Raw genomic sequence first — 19,054 nt, 5'->3', positions numbered from 1 at the left:
ATTTTTTAATTATGGCTGCTCTGTGGTTTGTTAGTATTGTATAATATGGAGATGGTGTCAGAGCTGTGGGTTAAAGGGCATCCTTTAAAATGATCAAAAGACTGTTGCGGTGTGTGTCAGTGCTAAGCAGCTCTGGGTCCCTGTGAGGCAGTGTTGGGGAGTAACTAGTTACATGTAACGGCGTTACGTAATTTAATTACAAAATTATTGTAACTGTAATTAGTTACAGTTACTAAGAAAAAATTAGTAATTAAATTACAGTTACTTATGAAATTTTTTACGATTACAAAGGGGATTACATTTGAATATTTACACACATCCACATACAGATTTAACTGATATCTTTCCCAAATTGCACTGACTATTCTGAGACATACCGCCCTAATAATTTCCGGGATGCGGAAATACAGTCTGGTTCGTAGAATCCAGTCATAAAAACGGAATGCCTAACGCGGACGGAATATGCCACATTTTGGATGACTTAATCAAAAGTAGGTCAGTACACTTGAATCAAAACATGACATCGACTAGTGTCTGTGAATATAAAGCCCCAAAAATGCAATATATGACTTCCACATTCTGCGTGTCTGTGGAAATCAGGCGCAGACTGGACACCGGGAGAACTGGGACAATTCCCGGTGGCCTGGCAGCCGATTTTGCCCCACTATTTAATATCATTATTGTATAATTGCCTGCCGAATGTACTAAAGCGATCATTTGCGAATCCGCCATTTGATAATTAAATCTCTAATAAGTCATGAAGTGTTTCACTTCACTTTTTTTTTTTTTTTTTTAAGTGTTAGTCGTGACTCGCGCGCTCTCCGCGCCCCCGCCAAACGGTTTGGATCAGACTCAGAGTCTGTCAATGCGAGAGAGAGAGAGAGAGAGAGAGAGAGAGAGAGAGAGAGAGAGAGAGAGAGAGAGAGAGAGAGAGAGAGAATAGAGTGTACTGCTGGAGCAGAGAAGCAGAACTCCTGTTCAGGGTTTCAGGTCAGTTTCATCTGTAAAGATGCTTTTTGTCTTTGTTTTTTTATTTATTTAATCAAGCAGCAGCACGTTGCACATCAGTCATCACTCAAAATACTATATAAAGGACATCATTATTATCTGTTGTAATGTTACAGTAGTAATTTAGCTGAAAAAAAAATCCGATTTTTTTTTTTATAGATTTAGGGGGAGCTAGGACAGACAACAACACAACCCTTACGAAAATTAACATTTTAATATTGAACTAAATCCAGAGAATTTAAGTTTAACTGTGATAACCAAAAATGTAAAATTATTTTACAAATGTATTTATTTAAAAATAAATACAAATCCATTTGCAAAAAAAAAACAAAAAACAAAACAAAAAAAAACGTTATTTTACTTTGTATAGGCTAATAAAAGCATGGTAATTTTTTGTAAGGGAAAAACATGACTCGTGTACAGTATTAGGATTTTTCTATAAATATATTGTAGTATTGTAGAGTATTGTATTGTAAAGTATAGTTTTGTTCAATCTTGAGTATTAAAGTCATGAGAGAGATGGATAACAGGGCAAAATAAAGAGACTGAAGAGAAAAATGGAAGTGAAGGTGCAGTTCAGGGGAGAACTTTTAATTATTTTGCATGTCCCCAAATTAAAGATTTAAACCTTTTTTTGTCAGGTCCATACAAAAAAATAGTTTTGTTCATGAATTTGTTTGTATGAGTTTGAATTTTCCAGTCTGAATTTTTTTCCCAGTCCCCCCCTCCTGTAAATTAATGGCAAAGACATGGTTTCATTTACTACACATAGGCCTACTGAAGCTCGCAGTGTTTTCAACCTCTGCCATCTCAATATAGGAGTACACGAGCACATAAACATAATTTCTAGAACTGCTCTGTGTCACTTCATGTGCATTTTACTTATTTTGAGAAAACTATCATCATATACAGAGACAGGAGTTTCAAAAAAACACCAATGTTTCAGGAGTTTATTACACAGAATACGTCACATGCTTATTAGATAACTGTATTTAAGTTGATGCATATGCTTTCATTTATTATTCTTTAATTTTCACAAATTTAGAAAAGTAATCAAAAAGTACTCAAAAGTAATTAGTTACATTACTTTAATAAAGTAATTGAAAAAGTTACACTAGTATTACATTTTAAACAGGCTAACTTGTAATCTGTAACCTATTACATTTCCAAAGTAACCTTCCCAACACTGCTGTGAGGGGATAGAAGTTGAGCTTCTCACTCCTCCATTTAGAATGTGAGTGTCACATGGACTCTCAGTCTTAATAGAGCTGTCAATCACACCTGACCTCAGCGGTCAATAACTAGACCACAGCATGAACGGCTCACACAGGGACCAGTTGAGCTTGCATGCAGACATACAGCCAGGAGAATTTACTTTCTTTTAGTTTAATCAGATAAAAAGATTAGAATGATTAATGCTCATTGAGCTCCAAGTCAGCATAACAGAATGATTTCTGAAGGAACATGTGACTCTGAAGTCTGGAATCACAACTTTATTTCAAATTGTAACCTTTGGCACTGCGATTTAGTGCAAGCCTGCACTGGAGAATCATAAGTTAAAAGGATTAAAATTGGTACTAAGTTATTAACCCCTTATAGAATGTGAATATTTTAAAGCTCTTTTGATGAGGAGATGAGGTGATTTTATTTGTACATCATTGTGCATTACTTCAGACACCGTTAATACTTAACCCAATTATATTACATAATAATAATAATATTATATATATATATATATATATATACAGTACAGACCAAAAGTTTGGAAACATTACTATTTTTAATGTTTTAGAAAGAAGTTTCTTCTGTTCATCAAGCCCGCATTTATTTGCTCAAAAATACAGAAAAAACAGTAATATTGTGAAATATTATTACAACTTAAAATTATAGTTTTCTATTTGAATATACTTAAAAAAATAATTTATTCCTGTGATGCAAAGCTGGATTTTCAGCATCATTACTCCAGCCTTCAGTGTCACATGTAACATCCAGTCTATCACATGATCATTTAGAAATCATTCTAATATTCTGATTTATTATGAGTGTTGGAAACAGTTCTGCTGTCTAATATATTTGATGAATAAAAGGTTAAAAAGAACTGAATTTATTCAATATATATTCTAATAATATATTTTCTTTACTATCACTTTTATCAATTTAACACATCCTTGATGAATAAAAGTATTGATTTTATTTTTAAAAAAAAAGAAAAAAAAATTACTGACCCCATATTACTGACCAGTAGTGTATATTTTTATTACAAAATATTTATATTTTAAAAACATAGCTTCTTTTTTTTTCTTTTTTTTTACTTTTTATTCATCAAAGTATCCTAAAAAAAGTATCACATGTTCTGAAAAAATATTAAGCAGCAGAACTGTTTCCAACTTTGATAATGAATCATCATATTAGAATGATTTCTAAAGGATCATGTGATAATGATCCTAAAAATTCAGCTTTGCATCACAGAAATAAATGATAATTTAAAGTATAATACATTTAAAAACAATTATTTTAATTGTATTGTAATTTTATTTTTTTCTGTATTTCTGATCAAATAAATGCGGGCTTGATGAGCAGAAGAAACTTCTTTCAAAAACATTAAAAATAGTAATGTTTCCAAACTTTGGTCTGTACTGTATGTATATATATATATATATATATATAAAGTAGTATCTTGTTTGGAGCTTAACCTGAAATGTAAAAAAACAAAAATAAATTAAGATTGTATCTGATGTGATAAAAGTTCACATGTTCCCATAATGTTTTTGCAAACGTAAGTAATACGATTAAATCTTTCATACTTTTCTAGTATCCTAGTATGCTCCTCCCTGAGCCAATTCAGAGAAACTTGTTATCTTCAGAGGAGGAAAATGTTTTGGTGCCCTGTTCCTTTCTATTTCCACCTTAACCTCCAATAGAAAGTCTGTGATGACACCTATATCACCTTACGACAGGCACAGTGCTAAACAAGAACACAAACAAACAGAAACACAGCCTTAAACAGATTCTCAGATCATAACGATACTCATATTTGTTTGACACGAGCCGACATGCAAATGCAATTGCAAATGCAAACCCAGCCCACTTTAAAAGCTTGATTCATTGAGCGTCAGAGAGACAGACGAGGTGAGAAACAAAAGGGTGGTTAGTGACAGTGACACGCACACGCCGCATGAAAATGAGAGTGGAGACTGAGAGGGTAACGGCAAACTGTGCTCCGGACAGCCGGGGTGATGGATATAACGGATCAATCACACCTAACTGTGCTACAGGACATCAGTCAAACATGAGGGACTTTCATTATGTGTGTGTATTTGTTGTATAAAGAGTGTGGCGGGGTCCTAAGGGAGTCTTTAAGGATGCAAGAAATGAGGCTAACAGGCATTTAAAAAGAATTTAACGGTATTCATTGTCCACATCCAGTTTTCTAGTGTTAGGAGACCTTTAGAATCTTCTTCAGCGTTAACTATCAACTTTATTTTATGTTTCTATAAATCTGAAATGTGTACATACAACTGCAACATACTTCAAAATTTGACTCACAAACATATATGATCTTTCCAGTCATTTGTATAAAGCCCCTAAAATGACATTTGCAAAAAAAAAATACAAAAAATACCTGACACTTACATAAAAATGTTTGCAAATGCAAGAGAAACCTAATACCTTTATCTGGTTTATGTATGTCTATTTTTTCCCCATGGTAACTCAGGCATTTTCCCATGTGAAAGTTTCTTGTGCACACTTACTTCCCACAGAAGTACACTTACTTGGGCCTACTTGTTTCTTGAAAGCTTAAAAAAATTAATAATAATTAATTTTTTTTTTTTTTTTTGCAAATGTCACTTCAGGGTCTCCATACATTTATGATTACTGGACGAGGACATATAGAAATCACTGTAATTCACATTGACTCACAATAGAATCAATGAAAGTGAGAATAGTGAGTGAGATTGAGAATAGAATCAGTTCAATTGATTCATCTAAAAAACCTGACAAAATAATAACTTACAAATCAGGCACCACTGTGATTTTTGAGCTTGTTTACTCTATAAACCTTAGCTAATGAAATATGTTAGAGCAGAGAATAAATGAGAAAATATACTTTCGCTAATAAGACATAATTTTTATTTTTCTTCATTACATTTCCAACAGTTTTAAAAGCCTTCCTTAGCCGTAGAAAGCTTAGGCCCAATCTAGAAAACCCTACGAATGAGCAATGATTTTCATTGTGTGGTCTGTCGTGAGGATGTTTGTACAGTTCTGCTAATAAATTATCCTGGCCATCAAAACAGATGTAAGTAATGCATGTACATACATGTGTGCATGCTCTCATACAAAGGTGACGTCAACTTAAGGGGCTCTTTTTCTTTCCTTGCAGAATAGTCTCTCAAACTCTCTCTCTCTCTCATGATTATTCACTCTGTCATTCCAGCTTCCAGTCTCAAGACTCAGTAGCAGGAAATGGCCATTGTTTCTAGATCAGGTAGAGAATGGGACAGAGAGTGAGATGAGGAGAGGAGGTCTGGAGCCGTGATGGATGTGGCTCTTTTCCTGCAGGGACTTTCTCAGGCTCTTTTTCCTGTGTTGCCAATGTCTCTCTGCCTCCCTTTTTTTCTCAAGGATCTCTTCGTAGAGATTAAACAGTTACGAAGAAGAAAAAAAAAATAGAAGAAGGGTTAAATAGCCTGTTTTTTTTATCGACACAAAGAAATGTTTCTCCTTCTCACCAAGAAAATCAAGAGTAGGACCGAATGAGAGAGACCTATACATTTCATTTGTGCCTGATCACCTTTCAGGTCAATCCAATACTACAGAAATGACCTTTCACCTCTTTGCTTGGCCTGTCACAGCCTTCCATCTATATGGCCGTTTATTATAAAAGAGGGTCTCAGAGCTCAATTCTTTTTAAAAGAGGGCTCACTAACTACTTCTTTTATTCGATGACAGAGGCTTTGGGTCTGCATCTAATGGATTTAATGGATTGGATCCGCATTTAAACTTTTAACACTTATGAAAAGTGAAGTGTGTCACAAGCTGCACCAATCTGTTGCGATGTGTTTGTTCGAGAACTAACAACATTGGCTACACCAATGACAGGGCGGGACACCCAAACAATGGAGGATGTGGGGATTGTAAGAAACGTATAACTGAATTTTGTATGCTGGTGCTGATAGAGGTTGAGAAGCACTTTAACTAGATTTTTACATTTTTTAAGTAAATTTGCAGCTCATCCATGCAAATAAATTTGGTTTTTATGTGGTTGCTAAGTGGCTTTAATGTGTTCCTCTATGGCTGTAAAGGTGTTCTGGATAGTTGTTTATTAGTCAAACAATCCCACACACAAATTTATCTTTCTCTTTCCTGAAATATTTTAAGAAAAAATAAACATTCAAAAATAATACATACACTACCGTTCAAAAGTTTGGGTCTCATATGCTCACCACAGTTGCATTATTTTATATATATATATATATATATATATATATATATATATATATATATATATGTATATATATACAGACAGACAATAAAATTAAGCAAGCCAAATATTCTACATTATAACTGATATATGCTCTAAGTAATCAGAAACTAATCTAATAAAATCAGAATTGATCCCCAAAAAGACAGCTTGCAAATTGGATTCAAATCAGTAAATCACTACCCAACCCTACTCATAGCCACGCTCCAACCCAAAATGGCAAACGGGACATCATAAGGTCAATTTCCACATGAAACAACCTCCACAAAACCATTTGAGACAAGATCTATCATTCTGAATTTTATAGAAATTAGACAAGTTTACAAACTGTACACAATAAAAAGTATCCCATATTTAAAAAAAAAACTATTGATGATAAAAACACATTAAAGCCATTGGCTTTTTTCCATGGTAGTCTTCGCTGTTACATTCGCCTTTTTAGCCACCTAGATATGGTTCAAACCCTTTTTGAAATCCAATTGATTTTTTGTGCACTTTGATGACTGTTTAATTCTTAGGGTGAAAAGTTTGAGGAATAGTAAAGGCGATAAAAAACTTAATGCAATGTATGTCAGGTATATAGTTTTAATGGCGCCTAAAGGAAACATATGCAGAGTTAACAAGCAACTGAAGCATGTCGGAGTGAAAAGCTTCTTGAATTTCCATGAAACCTCACACACACAGTAAGGTGACTCTTTGCAGATACAACCCCAGGAGACTTTAAGAAGTCAGTGACCAGGATCAGTCCAGTGACCAACAACACTGAAGCTATAGCCTGTATATATGTCCCTCCCCCACTCAACACACACACACACACACACTGGAGGACGGGTTAAAAAATTTCTCCTCCTGAGAGCCTTGTTCTCCCTCTCTCTCTCTGTCTCAGGTCTTTCTCTCCTTTCCTCTCTTCAATGGTCCTTTGTGTAAGGGCCCCTGGGACATCAACATGACAATGTGCCCCAGCGGTGGGATCCTGTGTTTGTTAAGTGCCCTCACCCTCAAGAGACAGAGGCTACAGCCAACTGAGAGGCGAGGTTAGCCAGAGAGGAGAGGCCATCTTTGATCAAACGAGTAAAAAAGGGGGAAGAAAGAGCGCAACGACTTTTCATTAACTCGAGTAGCATGAAGGCCATTCATGTTTGAAGAGCGGGAAAAAGCAGCACATTATACTGCTCAACTAATCATTTAAAGATGAGGTTAATATGTTTGAGAATTGTAAAATGGCTCGATTGAAAGGGAGTGATCTGGCCTAAGGTAGCTTTGGTGTCTGTCTTTTGTGAGACGTTGCTCCTCTGGAAGGAAATGCTGTTGTTCTTAGTGTAGCAGCTGGGAAGTAGCTAAGTCATTTAGTTTGATGCGCATTGATCTTATCAGACACATATAATACTGTTGACTTCCTATAGAAAAGAATGAGAATTGTTTGTGTGAAAAACATGAAAAACCACTAAAATGTCCTTCCTCAAATGAAAATGAAACCTCTAACATATACCAAGTATTACTGCTGCTTTCCAGAAAGCGAAAATATTCTTTTTATTAGCTTTTCTGAAACTTTCCCTTCAATAACTTCTCCTGAAATTCACAGTTCCATCTCAAACTCAGCCTAAAATTACAGTGTTCTTCCACTCATCCTGGATAACTCATACGGGCAACTTATATATTATTCTGTCACACAATGACCATGAATACCATCTAACTGGTAGGATGGTAACACTGAGTGTACAGGATTTTATTCCCCCCTGGAAGGAAAAGCAGTCATTTTTAGTGTAGCTGTGTCTCATCACCTCAAAGCTGATGGCATTCTCCCAGTCTTCCTGGATTATTCATCTAAGCAACTTTGTACATTATTCTGTTACAGTGACCATGGACACCAAACTAAACTCTACAACGATCATATTTTGCTCATGTTTTGCGCAGCTTGTCAGTGAACAACGACTCTGTGCAGTAAATGCTGCTCCATGTGAAAGCGTGCAGGTGATGGAGATTTACCACTGATTACAGAACCAGCTTTACTGACAAGATTAGATATCGCATGTGATTTATCGTGCAGCCCTATCAACTACTGTACAACAACACACCTTACTGAATGATAAACAGGCTCAAGAAGTTTGCAGAGGTGATGCTGGTAACACTGGAGAGTATCTTGCTGGTGGTATCTGGCAATAAATTATGGGCTCAAAGATTTGACCTATGACTGGAGCCAGTAAAAATAAATATAGCGACTGTGTTTTAAGACCTAGTTTGACCAACTAGCAGTTAAACTAAAGAGTCTTAATTTAAAAAATAGAATTCTCTACCTTTTTATGTATCTGACTAATGACTCTTGAAGAAAAAATAATTGCTCTCTAACTTTTAAGTCTAGCCTAAGCTGTTTATACAACCAGCCCCTAACTGAGTTTCAACTATAAAACCACTGCACCCTTAGTGGTTAGTGCATAAATGCTTAAGAGAAACCTGCATGACTTTCTTTCTTATGAAACACAAAAGAAGATATAGGGCTGGGTAGTATGACAATATATTGTGGTGACAATATAAAGCATCAGTTTATAAAGAGAACATTTTATTGTTTGTCTATATAATAGCAGTGAACCCTTATTTTCCTGGCATGCAAAAACAAAAAGAGAAAGTCATCTTTCCCGCTCTTATCTAGACCCTCTTTCCCAGTTCTTAAAACGGAGTCACTATTGCTTTGCTCATATGTGTTTTAAAATAGCCCTGGGCGAATTTTTTTTAGCCTGTAGTTTATCAGAATAAGCAACTGCCTGTCACAATGCTCCCCTGGAGTTCGAAGGGGCTCGGACCTATTCTTAGAATGACCGTTCTGTCTGCAAATGGGCCTGACAAAAACAGAGTAAGTTATGAATTGGTTTTCATATGGAGCTAGGATAAGCTAATCTCTCAAGGAAACCAACAAAATGTGCTAAAACATGACCAACAGAATGGTACACAGAAAGAATTTGTTGAAAACAAGTGGGCAAGAAACTGATTATTATTTTGTGGAATGCACAGGCTGTTGCCTTACCAGATTGTTGACACTAAGCTGCAGGTATATGTTCTCAGTTGCACAGACTGCACTGCACAATGAAATTCTTACGTTCCAGTAAATCACCCATTAGCAGGCCCAAACAGAATCTGCACCTGAAGAATCCTTCAAAATGCTCTGCATTCCTTTAATTCACAAAGTTTCACACATTGCACACCACGTCTTTTTATTAGGCCCTATTCTGGCAAATTTTATTATTTAAGCTACCAATAAGAGAGTGGAAATATCAGCTCCATTTGACACATTTTATAAAGATTTTATCCACTCAGCAACCTCAAAAATAATTGGAGACAATGCAAAAAGGTCTGTAGATTTTGTCTGGACCTGCCCATTAGATAATGACTTGTTAACCAGCTTGTATTTCTTTCAAACCTCTGACATTTGGAAGAAGCATAATACTCTTACATTTACGAAAATGAGCAGTATACTGCTTGGAATAGCCAACTGTATCCACACTGCAACATGCTTGAATTAACCTACCAGCTGTTATGGATGAACTGGTATATCTACTTTTGAGTTTTATCTACTGATCTATACATAATTATATAATTCTCTGTTATAGATCAGTGGTTTTATCTCTTTCTTAGCTTATTAGATCAGACTGCCAAATGTCAAAAGAGATTTTACATAAAATTCAAAAATGCCATACATTCATTTTTAAAAAGGTAAAGGAAATGTAACTCATTAAATATGTAACGTGGTGACAAAAAGTAGCTTATAGCTACTCTTCTTTAGTGTGGAATACGGTTGCACTTCATGGCACTTAAATAATTTTGCATATTCAATGTGGACAGTGACCTTTTTATCTGCATGACCACCTGGATGACCTTTTGATTTGTCAAAATATACAGCGTTTTGTAGAACTAAAATACTGTGAGGCATGCAGTTAAATACTGTGAGGCATGCAGTTGTTTGGGGGAAAAAAGCTTCAGCTTTGTAGTCATCGACTGCGTTTTGTGTGAAAGATCTCAGCTTTCGCAGACTCCAGTGATCCGCCGTAAAAAGTAAGAAGAAGAAGAAGAAGAAGAAGAAGAAGAAGAAGAAGAAGAAGAAGAAGAAGAAGAAGAAGACTCCAGTGACAGTCTCCTCGTGTTGCTCACTCACTCGGTATCAACCCGGAAATTTCCGAAAACAGCCGAACCCGTTGCATTCTGGGAAAAGGAAGACTGGAGGCAGTCGCCATATTGTTTGGTTCCGCAGATTCACTGTAGCAGAAAACAACAAAAGTTCCGATTAAACGAGATTTAATTCAACAATTACACAGGTAACCGTCACATAATATTACACGAGGTCGCTGCAGACCGTTCTGCATTCATAAAACCCTCTTTAGCGGTGTCAGTCGGATTTATTCGTGAAGGAGATGGGTCGCTCCCGGAGTCGCAGCACGTCCCGGTCCAAACACTCAAAACACAGCCGCAGACGGAGCCGCTCCAGATCCAAATCCAGCAAGAAAAGGAGCAAGTCAAAGGAACCGAAGAGGAGCAGAAGGTCCCGCTCGAGGTCAGGCAGCAGGAGGGACAGAGGTGGCTCACCCCCCGACCGAACCGACATGTTCGGCCGAGCACTGAGCAAGAGACACAACGACGAGAAACAGAAGAGAGAAGAGGAGGAGAGGAGACAAGAGATAGAGAGACAGAGGAAGATGTAAGACATCTAACGTTGTATGTCACGATACTCGTGTGTGTGTGTGTGTGAGAGAGAGAGTACATTTTAAGAAGTGCCAGCACTGTATGGAGATGCCGCCTTACTCAATTATGTGTCCATGACGTGTCACTTAGTCTGGATAACACCATCACTTCAGTTACATGCTTCAAATATCAAATTTTTGTTGTTTAATATTGATAAGAGCCTAATGTAGCTAGTGTGCAAAAAGTGACATGTTTCATGTTACCAGTCTGTATTCAGTGAGCTTTCATCGCTCTGTGGACTCTCATAGACAGCTGTCACACATCAGGTCATCTCATCACTGAGATCTGCTGGCCATGTCAGATGATATGTCTTTGTATCTATCACAGATTGTTGACATCTCTCTTTTGTGATTGGGGACCACCAGTATAATGTTAAGAGGTTTGTTCAAGAGAAGGAAAGGGGGTTTCTAGTGAAAGAACAGGAAGAAACGTGCTGCAGCCCTAGGCTTGAGCTTCACCCCGAATACATTGTGACCGCATTCAGGGTGTTTTAAAACTAAAAGAGAGCCCCTGGATCAAGTTTCGTGACACTGAAATCAAATCAAAAGATGGCTGCTGTTGTTTTATTTTTGTTTTGGCTCTGGGCAATGTTATGGTCACTTGGTTCAGTATTGTGTCTGTGTTTTGTGTTCCTTCTTAAGGCCAGGTGTGACAGCTTGCTCTCCTCTAATGGTTTAGTCATGCTTAAAATGTAAATAAAGTTGGAACATGTTTTTGGAATCAAGGCCCCCCCTTTGAGTGGCATACTTTCCTATGGGTTTATGATGTAAAAATGTGCCAGCACAACGTGTTTTGTTTTGTGCAGTTCACATGTGGAGCCTACCAGTAACATCTGCCTCTTCTTCAGGGATCAGCATTGCATTGTGTGCAATGCAGAATTTAACACTTGAATCTCTGTGACAATTGGTTTGCAAAATTATGCAAACTATGTTCCACAAATTGAGCCTAGTGAGATTGCATTTATGATTTGATAGCATCAGCAACATTTGGTTGAAATTTAAAATTATAAATGAATAACCCAATCAGTATGTTTTGCTGTGTGTAATATATATATATATATATATATAAAGTATGGTAATAACTATAATTTATGGCTATAATTGTAAAATTTTCTTTGTAAAAAAAAAAAAAAAGTTAAAATGTTTTAAATGTGTAACAAATTGTTACATATTTAGTTTATTTTAAAGACTATGACTATGTTTTCCAAAACACTAACAAATAGCTTAATACAAAAAAAAAAACATTAACATTTTCTCAGGAAATAATTAACAAATAAATAAAATAGTATTACATTTAAAGTAAATATTAAATGAAATATTGTTTTAGCCATTATTCTACTTTAATTATTTGAAAAGAAAAAAAATTGGAAAGTTATATATAACTTAAATTATAGTTAAGTTATAGTTGTATATAACTTAAGTATTTAGAATCAATATTGCATCGGGTGGCCAGTGACAATTATGTCAGAGCAAAGAAATACTGGCCTGATTGTGCAAACATATTACTTCCTTACTGTCAGCCCTGATTTTGATTAGTTGTTCTTCACTCTTTATATATATATATATATATATATATATATAATTATGTATAATTATGTATAATTTAAGGGTCTGCCAGTGAAACTGCATTGTTTGATTCTTTCTTTCTCGTATCCTCTACAGCCGTCAGCAGGAGATCGAGGAGCGTCTGATTGAGGAGGAGACCGCGAGGCGCGTGGAGGAGCTTGTAGCACGGCGTGTAGAGGAGGAGCTTGAGAAGCGGCGTGATGAGATCGAGCATGAGGTGTTACGGCGGGTAGAGGAGGCCAAGCGCATCATGGAGGCACAGCTTTTGCAGGAGCTAGAGAGGCAGAGGCACGCCGAACTGAACGCCCAGAAAGCCAGAGAGGTAACGCTCGGTCGTTCGGAACACAGCGGAGCTGAGCCGCAAACCGCACAACCACAGCCGTGGCATAACCTGGCACTCGTTTCTCCACGAGATAGAGCATGAGACGCAGGCTAGCTACATTGATCGGGTGGGGAATAAAATTAATTACAAAATGTGACTTTTTCAAGGTGTGATGTGGTGCTTGAAGCAGTTCTGTTGAGCTGCTGTCTGGGGAACGCTAATATTTAAGGACATTGGGTATTGGAGTCCATGTTTACTCTATTGACAAGCTCTGCACTTTTTCTGTAATACTTAAATTTTATTGAGTCACACACACCTCTAGTGCACTCTCGAGGGTTTCAAGTGAACGTTTTGCCACGGCTGCGATGGACCAATATTATGTTTTCCATCTTTTCTCACCCCTTTTATTTTTCACCCCTACCCTGCTCTCTTCACTCCTCATATCTTTTAGTGTTTTACTGTCACCAACTGTAAGAAGATGTTTGTCTTCAATAAAACGCTTTTCTTAAAAAAAAAAAAAAAAAGGTCACAAGGCCTGTTTTTGTTTATGAGCTTTCAATGTGAAAGTTCATCATTACACACTTTGATAGGTCTAGCCGTAATTCTGTTTTGGATGTTACAAACACATAAGACCTTTTGTAGCCACTAGACCGCACTTAAACTAGTTAATTAGCTAAATCCATAGCTTGTAATTCCACAAATACCATAAAGGAGGGTTACTGTGCTGTAATTGTAAAGATGCAATGAGTTATGAACGAGAAACTGATTCCATTCCAGAAGCACACACAGAATCCAGCGGCTTAGCACTAATAGGGTTAGATATGTGCCCTCCTTCTGTACATTTTAGATTTGTGCCCATCATCTGTAGCCCTGGTACTGAACCATTAAATGAATCGTATTGTTGATGATTTTGTCTTCAATTGCACCATCTGTCACAAAAACGCTCTACCTTTCCCTTTATTGCTCATCCATTTCTGTCATATGTTTTATATTTATTAATTGCTGATTTGTTTTTTGTTTTTCATAGATTTCTAACATTTTTTTTTTCTTTGACTTCCGTTTTGACGTCGTTTAAAAGTGCAGTGTTTTAAATGTACTTCTGTGTCCTCACGATTTGCTTTTCCTCAGGAGTGCTGCCATACGGGTACACACACACACACACACACACACACAGACATACACACAAAAACACACAGACACACATTACTACATCCACACTCAGTCAACGCTACTGTACCATTGAGCTTAGACGCCAACACATCACTGTTTTTGTTTTCAAACAAACTCTTCTAATGAATGATCCAACCTTTGTGTTTTTGCAGTCTTTAACATCGTTTAACGTTAATAGCCTGACGTCCCCACACGGTAATGTTGTATGATTAACATAATTCATTTTCCTGGACTGTGCTATATATACTGCATGTGGTGTTGCTGTGTAAGAGCACTAGCTCGTGCTAGCAGCTCAGAAATTTTTAAAGGGGAGGTGCTGCGCTGTCCAGGACGGGACACACGGAACCAGGCAGTAAATACTCACCCCTTTAATCAGCAGTTGTGTAGGTACAGTACAAAGTCAAAGGAGAAAGGCGTAGGTATACGAGCATTGGTGAGCCACTACTATTCACTCTCTCCTTTATTTAAGTTAATCTTTCTTTGTCTCTCTCATTTTCTTTTGAAATTTTTGCTTATGGATGCAGATAAAATATAAAAGAGAGAGAGAGAGAGAACCCACTTAAATTTTTTTTTTCTTTCATCTGCAAACGAATGAGATTCTTCGTTAGTTGTCGATGTGTTGTCTATACATACCTGTTCTGGATGGATGTAAATGAATGCATAAATGAATGTTTGGATGATTGTATTTACATATAACGTGGCGGGGATTAAAGGTGTGACTGAATACATTCGTGGGTGGGTTTTTGTGCTCATTGTTGCATACATAGAGGTTAGCTTCAAACATTTGATGCTGCAGAGCAGAATGTGAAATGTGGAGTGCGTGTGAAAGCATATGAGAGAGACTGTGTGACTGTCGCTGGCTGGTTCCAGTTTGTGTGAATGTAGACATGTTTGAATGTGCAGCTGGGTTTATGGGGACTTATTTCTGTGGATTTGTCTCCCCGCCCTAACATGTCACCATATCACTCCTTTAGATGGAAGAAAAATCCAAACGAGAGGAGCTGGAGAGAATTTTGGAAGAAAACAACCGAAAGATTGCTGATGCTCAGGCTAAGCTGGTACTTATTCCTATGTTTTATTTTGACAGCAAAGCAGAAAAAAAAAAAAACACAACAAAATATGAAAACAAATAATAAAAATAGGTTCACAAAACAAAAATTCTATTTGATAGAGTATGCTCTATGGGGGGTATTTATCAAGTATTCATATTTGTCTACACGAAAAATGTCTTTTTGTTATGCATGACAAGGTTACCACAGATAATCAGAAATTAGGGTCACAACAGATTTGAACTTCACTATTACCATGGCCAAAATAATTTACAACAATTACATTATCTATAAAAAAAAACACTTTAAGTTGTCCATCTTACACGTTACATGTACTTACTGTTAGAATAACACTACATTATGCATAATTACATGCAAGTCACACTAAGACGAAACCTAATCCTAACCCTAACCTTATAGTTAGTACATGCAGTATGTGTAGTATTAACATGATATCAATCAGTAGTATTAACATAAAAAACTATGGTTCTATAATTGTATATTTCTATAATAATTCTATAGTGAATAATTTTCTCAAATATTTATTTGACTAGAAATCGTTATTTGTGAATGTGATCTGTAAGAAATTGTTCTTAGAGTTCTTATCCAATGATACCTGCTAATCTGGAATAGATATGGAAATTAATTGATTAAAAAGGGCGGGAACCCTAATGTACACTGTTCCATGTAGAGATCAAGCCAGTGAACTAATATTAAATCCTAAATTGTAATATCTAAAAGACAACTGGTGCATGTTTATACATTTCAAGGTCATCAGAATTGTGGCCTTTTGTATCTCCCTCAAAATGTCCAGAAAATATATTTTTTTCTGCTCACGGTTTTGACTTGGTGTTAAGATGAAGTCATTGTGAATCTCTCTCCAGCTTGTGTTGTTGGTGTAGAACCTACCCTCTCTGAAATGTTTAATCTGAACGTTCAAAATGGATGCTTGGCAGTGCCCCCATTTTATGTTTATGGTAGTTCTGAATACAATGAACCTAGGTTTTGTTCTTAGTACATATTGTTTTGTTAGTTAAGGTACATTTATTAGTGCATCAAAAGATTTAAAGTGTAACTGTTTGTCTTGGCTAATTGAAAGAGTCACTTTTGCTCATGTGTTTGTTTTAGGCTGAAGATCAGCTACGTATTGTGGAAGAACAAAGGAAGATCCACGAGGAACGCATGAAGCTAGAGCAGGAGAGGCAGAAGCAACAGAAAGAAGAACAGAGGATGATATTGGGGAAGGGCAAGTCCCGACCTCGTCTCTCCTTCACTCTTAAAGCTACAGAGTGACGTCTCTCCTCTCCTCTCCTCTCCTCTCCTCTCCTCTCCTCTCCTCTCCTCTCCTCTCCTCTCCTCTCCTCTCCTCTGTTCTCTTTGGATGTGTGCTTCATGTTGAAGTGAATTGGAGTCTCAAAGAGAGGTCTGCCCTGTGTGCTCTACCCTCATAAATTGCTCTTCGTAAACCCTGGAAAAAATCCTCACACTTCAAAACCGGACTTGCAGGCACCACCACAGACTTACAGATCAGCTGTGATCTTTTGCCCTTTTATTTTATTTTTTTCAGTGTGTTGTATCGATATTTGACACCGTTAAGCTGGATGCACCTTCAGAAACACAGGGCACCCTCCCCCTTTTTAATGGCAAGCAAATAAGAATGAATAAGTGTAAATATTTGTGTATATGAGTGTGCGTGGTTAGTTGGTTGGTCAATATATATCAGTGGTTTGGGAGCTCTGTTTGTACAAGCTCAGTTGAACTACTGTTCTTGCGTTCAAAGCATAGGGGAAGTACACAAAAATATTTTGAAAAATGTAAATTGGAAGACTTTGCTTTGTGCTTATAAGTGAATGTGTGTTGCAAGAGTGTGTTGAAGCATTTGGTATTTTTAGATTGTGGACTGAACGCCTCAAAACATAGTTTCTAAAATGCTGCTTAACACATTGTTCTCATAATCACCTGATATGAACTGCATTTACAGCATTGTAACCTAGTCACGATTGTCCTTTTTGATACACCTTACGTAAATCGCTCATTTTTGAAACGTAGAACATATGTTGCCAGAACTTATTTAGCATTCATAATACAAGCTTTTTGGTGAAAAAAAGGTTACAATGTTACAAAGTCTTGTAATGTTTCTAGTGCTCTGTTGGTACCTTAAGGAAATCGGGAATCGCAGGTAAGACTAGTTAGGGTGTGTATGCGAGCGAGTTTGTGTGTGTATGAGTGTATGCTAGTGTTCTTGTCTCGTGGTAAATTACCCCTTTGCTTGTGAACTGGGACATTTAGTGTGATGACCAATAAATCCCTTGAACACAACATTGCCTGATTCATGTTTTTTTGGGCACTCTGCAAACCACAAAGGAGTCTGTTTAGAGCCTCAGTGTCCTCTTCTGAGAATTTGTAACCGTGCTCTTGCTTAACTTGATTGTTTTAATTCTGCATGTATTCTGCAACAAACCAGTCATTTGTTATTTTGTAAGACAATTACAGTAAAATCTAAGCTTAAAATAAATAAATAATAAAACTACCACCTTTGCAGTTTTATAGTCACTTTAAGGTTAGATTTTGCAGGATTCTAATTAAAGTAAAATAAATTAATATAACTCTTACAAAACATCTGAAGTGCAGAATGAGTGTTAGAGGATATGTACAGAAAAAAAAAATATTCCCAAGAAACTGCCCTCATTAAAAGGTCTAGTGAGGTCATTCCATGAAAAAGGGTGTCTTTTGTGTTTGTCATGAACAGATGCCGGAACAATTAATTCCTTTTTATTAAGATAAAAAAAAAACTTGTATTACAAAAACACCATTCATTTATTCAACTCTTCAAGCACAAGTTATTTTATTTCTTTAAATAATTTGATCATACTTTATGGTTAATAATGGACAGCATTTAACTGTTGTACAGAGAGCAAATGATTATATTTGTTATTTTTTCCTTTTTTTAAAGTTATTTCCCAACAAATACTTTAATATAGTTTACATTTAGTTTAATGTCACCGTATTCTTTAATAACACTTTTTGATCTCGTAGAATATTTAAAATCGTAAAGCATTTAATTTTAAAATCACATTTTCCAACCTATTTCGGTAAATGACCCAGTAACTGAACTGACCGTAACCCTTATAACCTAACCTGCCTTTCGGTTTTATTTGGGATTCCTCAGCGCGAGGTTACTTCTGGTCGCTGCCTCAGGTTCTCAGGTGGCCTGTGTGAGAAGCTAATGGAAATGTTGGCAAACTCTTCTGTCACAGACGTGCGATTTTTTCGACGAGCCCGCATGATGCAGTCTAGCGTGTGTATTAGTCAGTGTCAGCTTTAACAATGCGGCACTGATGAACGACTGACTGCTGTAACGCCGAGACTCTGCGAGCCCTGCGCGCACTCAACTCCACTATTCTTTACTGACATGAGTACAGTTTCAGCGCCAGGCAGAAGTTACAATGGCTGTTATGATCCGTTCAGAAGCGATGTGTAAAGTTTGGCCGAAAATGCGCATTCTTTGCTCTTGTTTGTGAGTGTAGTGTAGGAAAGCCAGCAGGTGTGTTTTCTCGTAAATGTAACCTACTGTGTTTGATCACGCTCCGAGGGACCCACGGACCGTGAGATTATTCGCGTGCAACTGAATAAACATCGATCTGACCCTGTGATTTCAAAGAGATGAGAAGTTGCTCTGAGTTTATCTTGAATGTGTTAAGCGGTGTTTGTTTTTCATTTACGGAGC

General features: G+C 36.8%; 1 protein-coding gene across 1 annotated transcript; it reads left to right on the top strand.

Annotated features, from left to right (window-relative positions):
- The first annotated feature begins 10,644 nt into the window (after positions 1–10,644).
- On the top strand, positions 10,645–17,646 carry LOC132095156 (arginine and glutamate-rich protein 1-A). The gene is made up of 5 exons (XM_059499945.1): positions 10,645–10,797; positions 10,891–11,177; positions 12,883–13,108; positions 15,253–15,336; positions 16,456–17,646. The coding sequence occupies exons 2-5, from the start codon at positions 10,894–10,896 to the stop codon at positions 16,618–16,620; spliced, it is 759 nt and encodes a 252-aa protein (XP_059355928.1). The 5' UTR covers positions 10,645–10,797; positions 10,891–10,893; the 3' UTR covers positions 16,621–17,646.
- The last annotated feature ends 1,408 nt before the right edge of the window (positions 17,647–19,054 follow it).

Source organism: Carassius carassius, chromosome 19 (genome assembly GCF_963082965.1).
Source record: "Carassius carassius chromosome 19, fCarCar2.1, whole genome shotgun sequence".
Lineage (NCBI taxonomy): Eukaryota > Metazoa > Chordata > Actinopteri > Cypriniformes > Cyprinidae > Carassius > Carassius carassius.
This window is presented reverse-complemented; position numbering and strand designations above follow the sequence as displayed.

Excerpts from the sequence above, each read along its gene's own strand:
- LOC132095156 (XM_059499945.1), top strand. The coding sequence starts at position 10,894 with ATGGGTCGCTCCCGGAGTCGCAGCACGTCCCGGTCCAAACACTCAAAA. Across the intron at positions 11,178-12,882 it reads ATAGAGAGACAGAGGAAGAT|CCGTCAGCAGGAGATCGAGG; the intron begins GTAAGACATCTA and ends TATCCTCTACAG. Across the intron at positions 15,337-16,455 it reads CTGATGCTCAGGCTAAGCTG|GCTGAAGATCAGCTACGTAT; the intron begins GTACTTATTCCT and ends TGTTTGTTTTAG.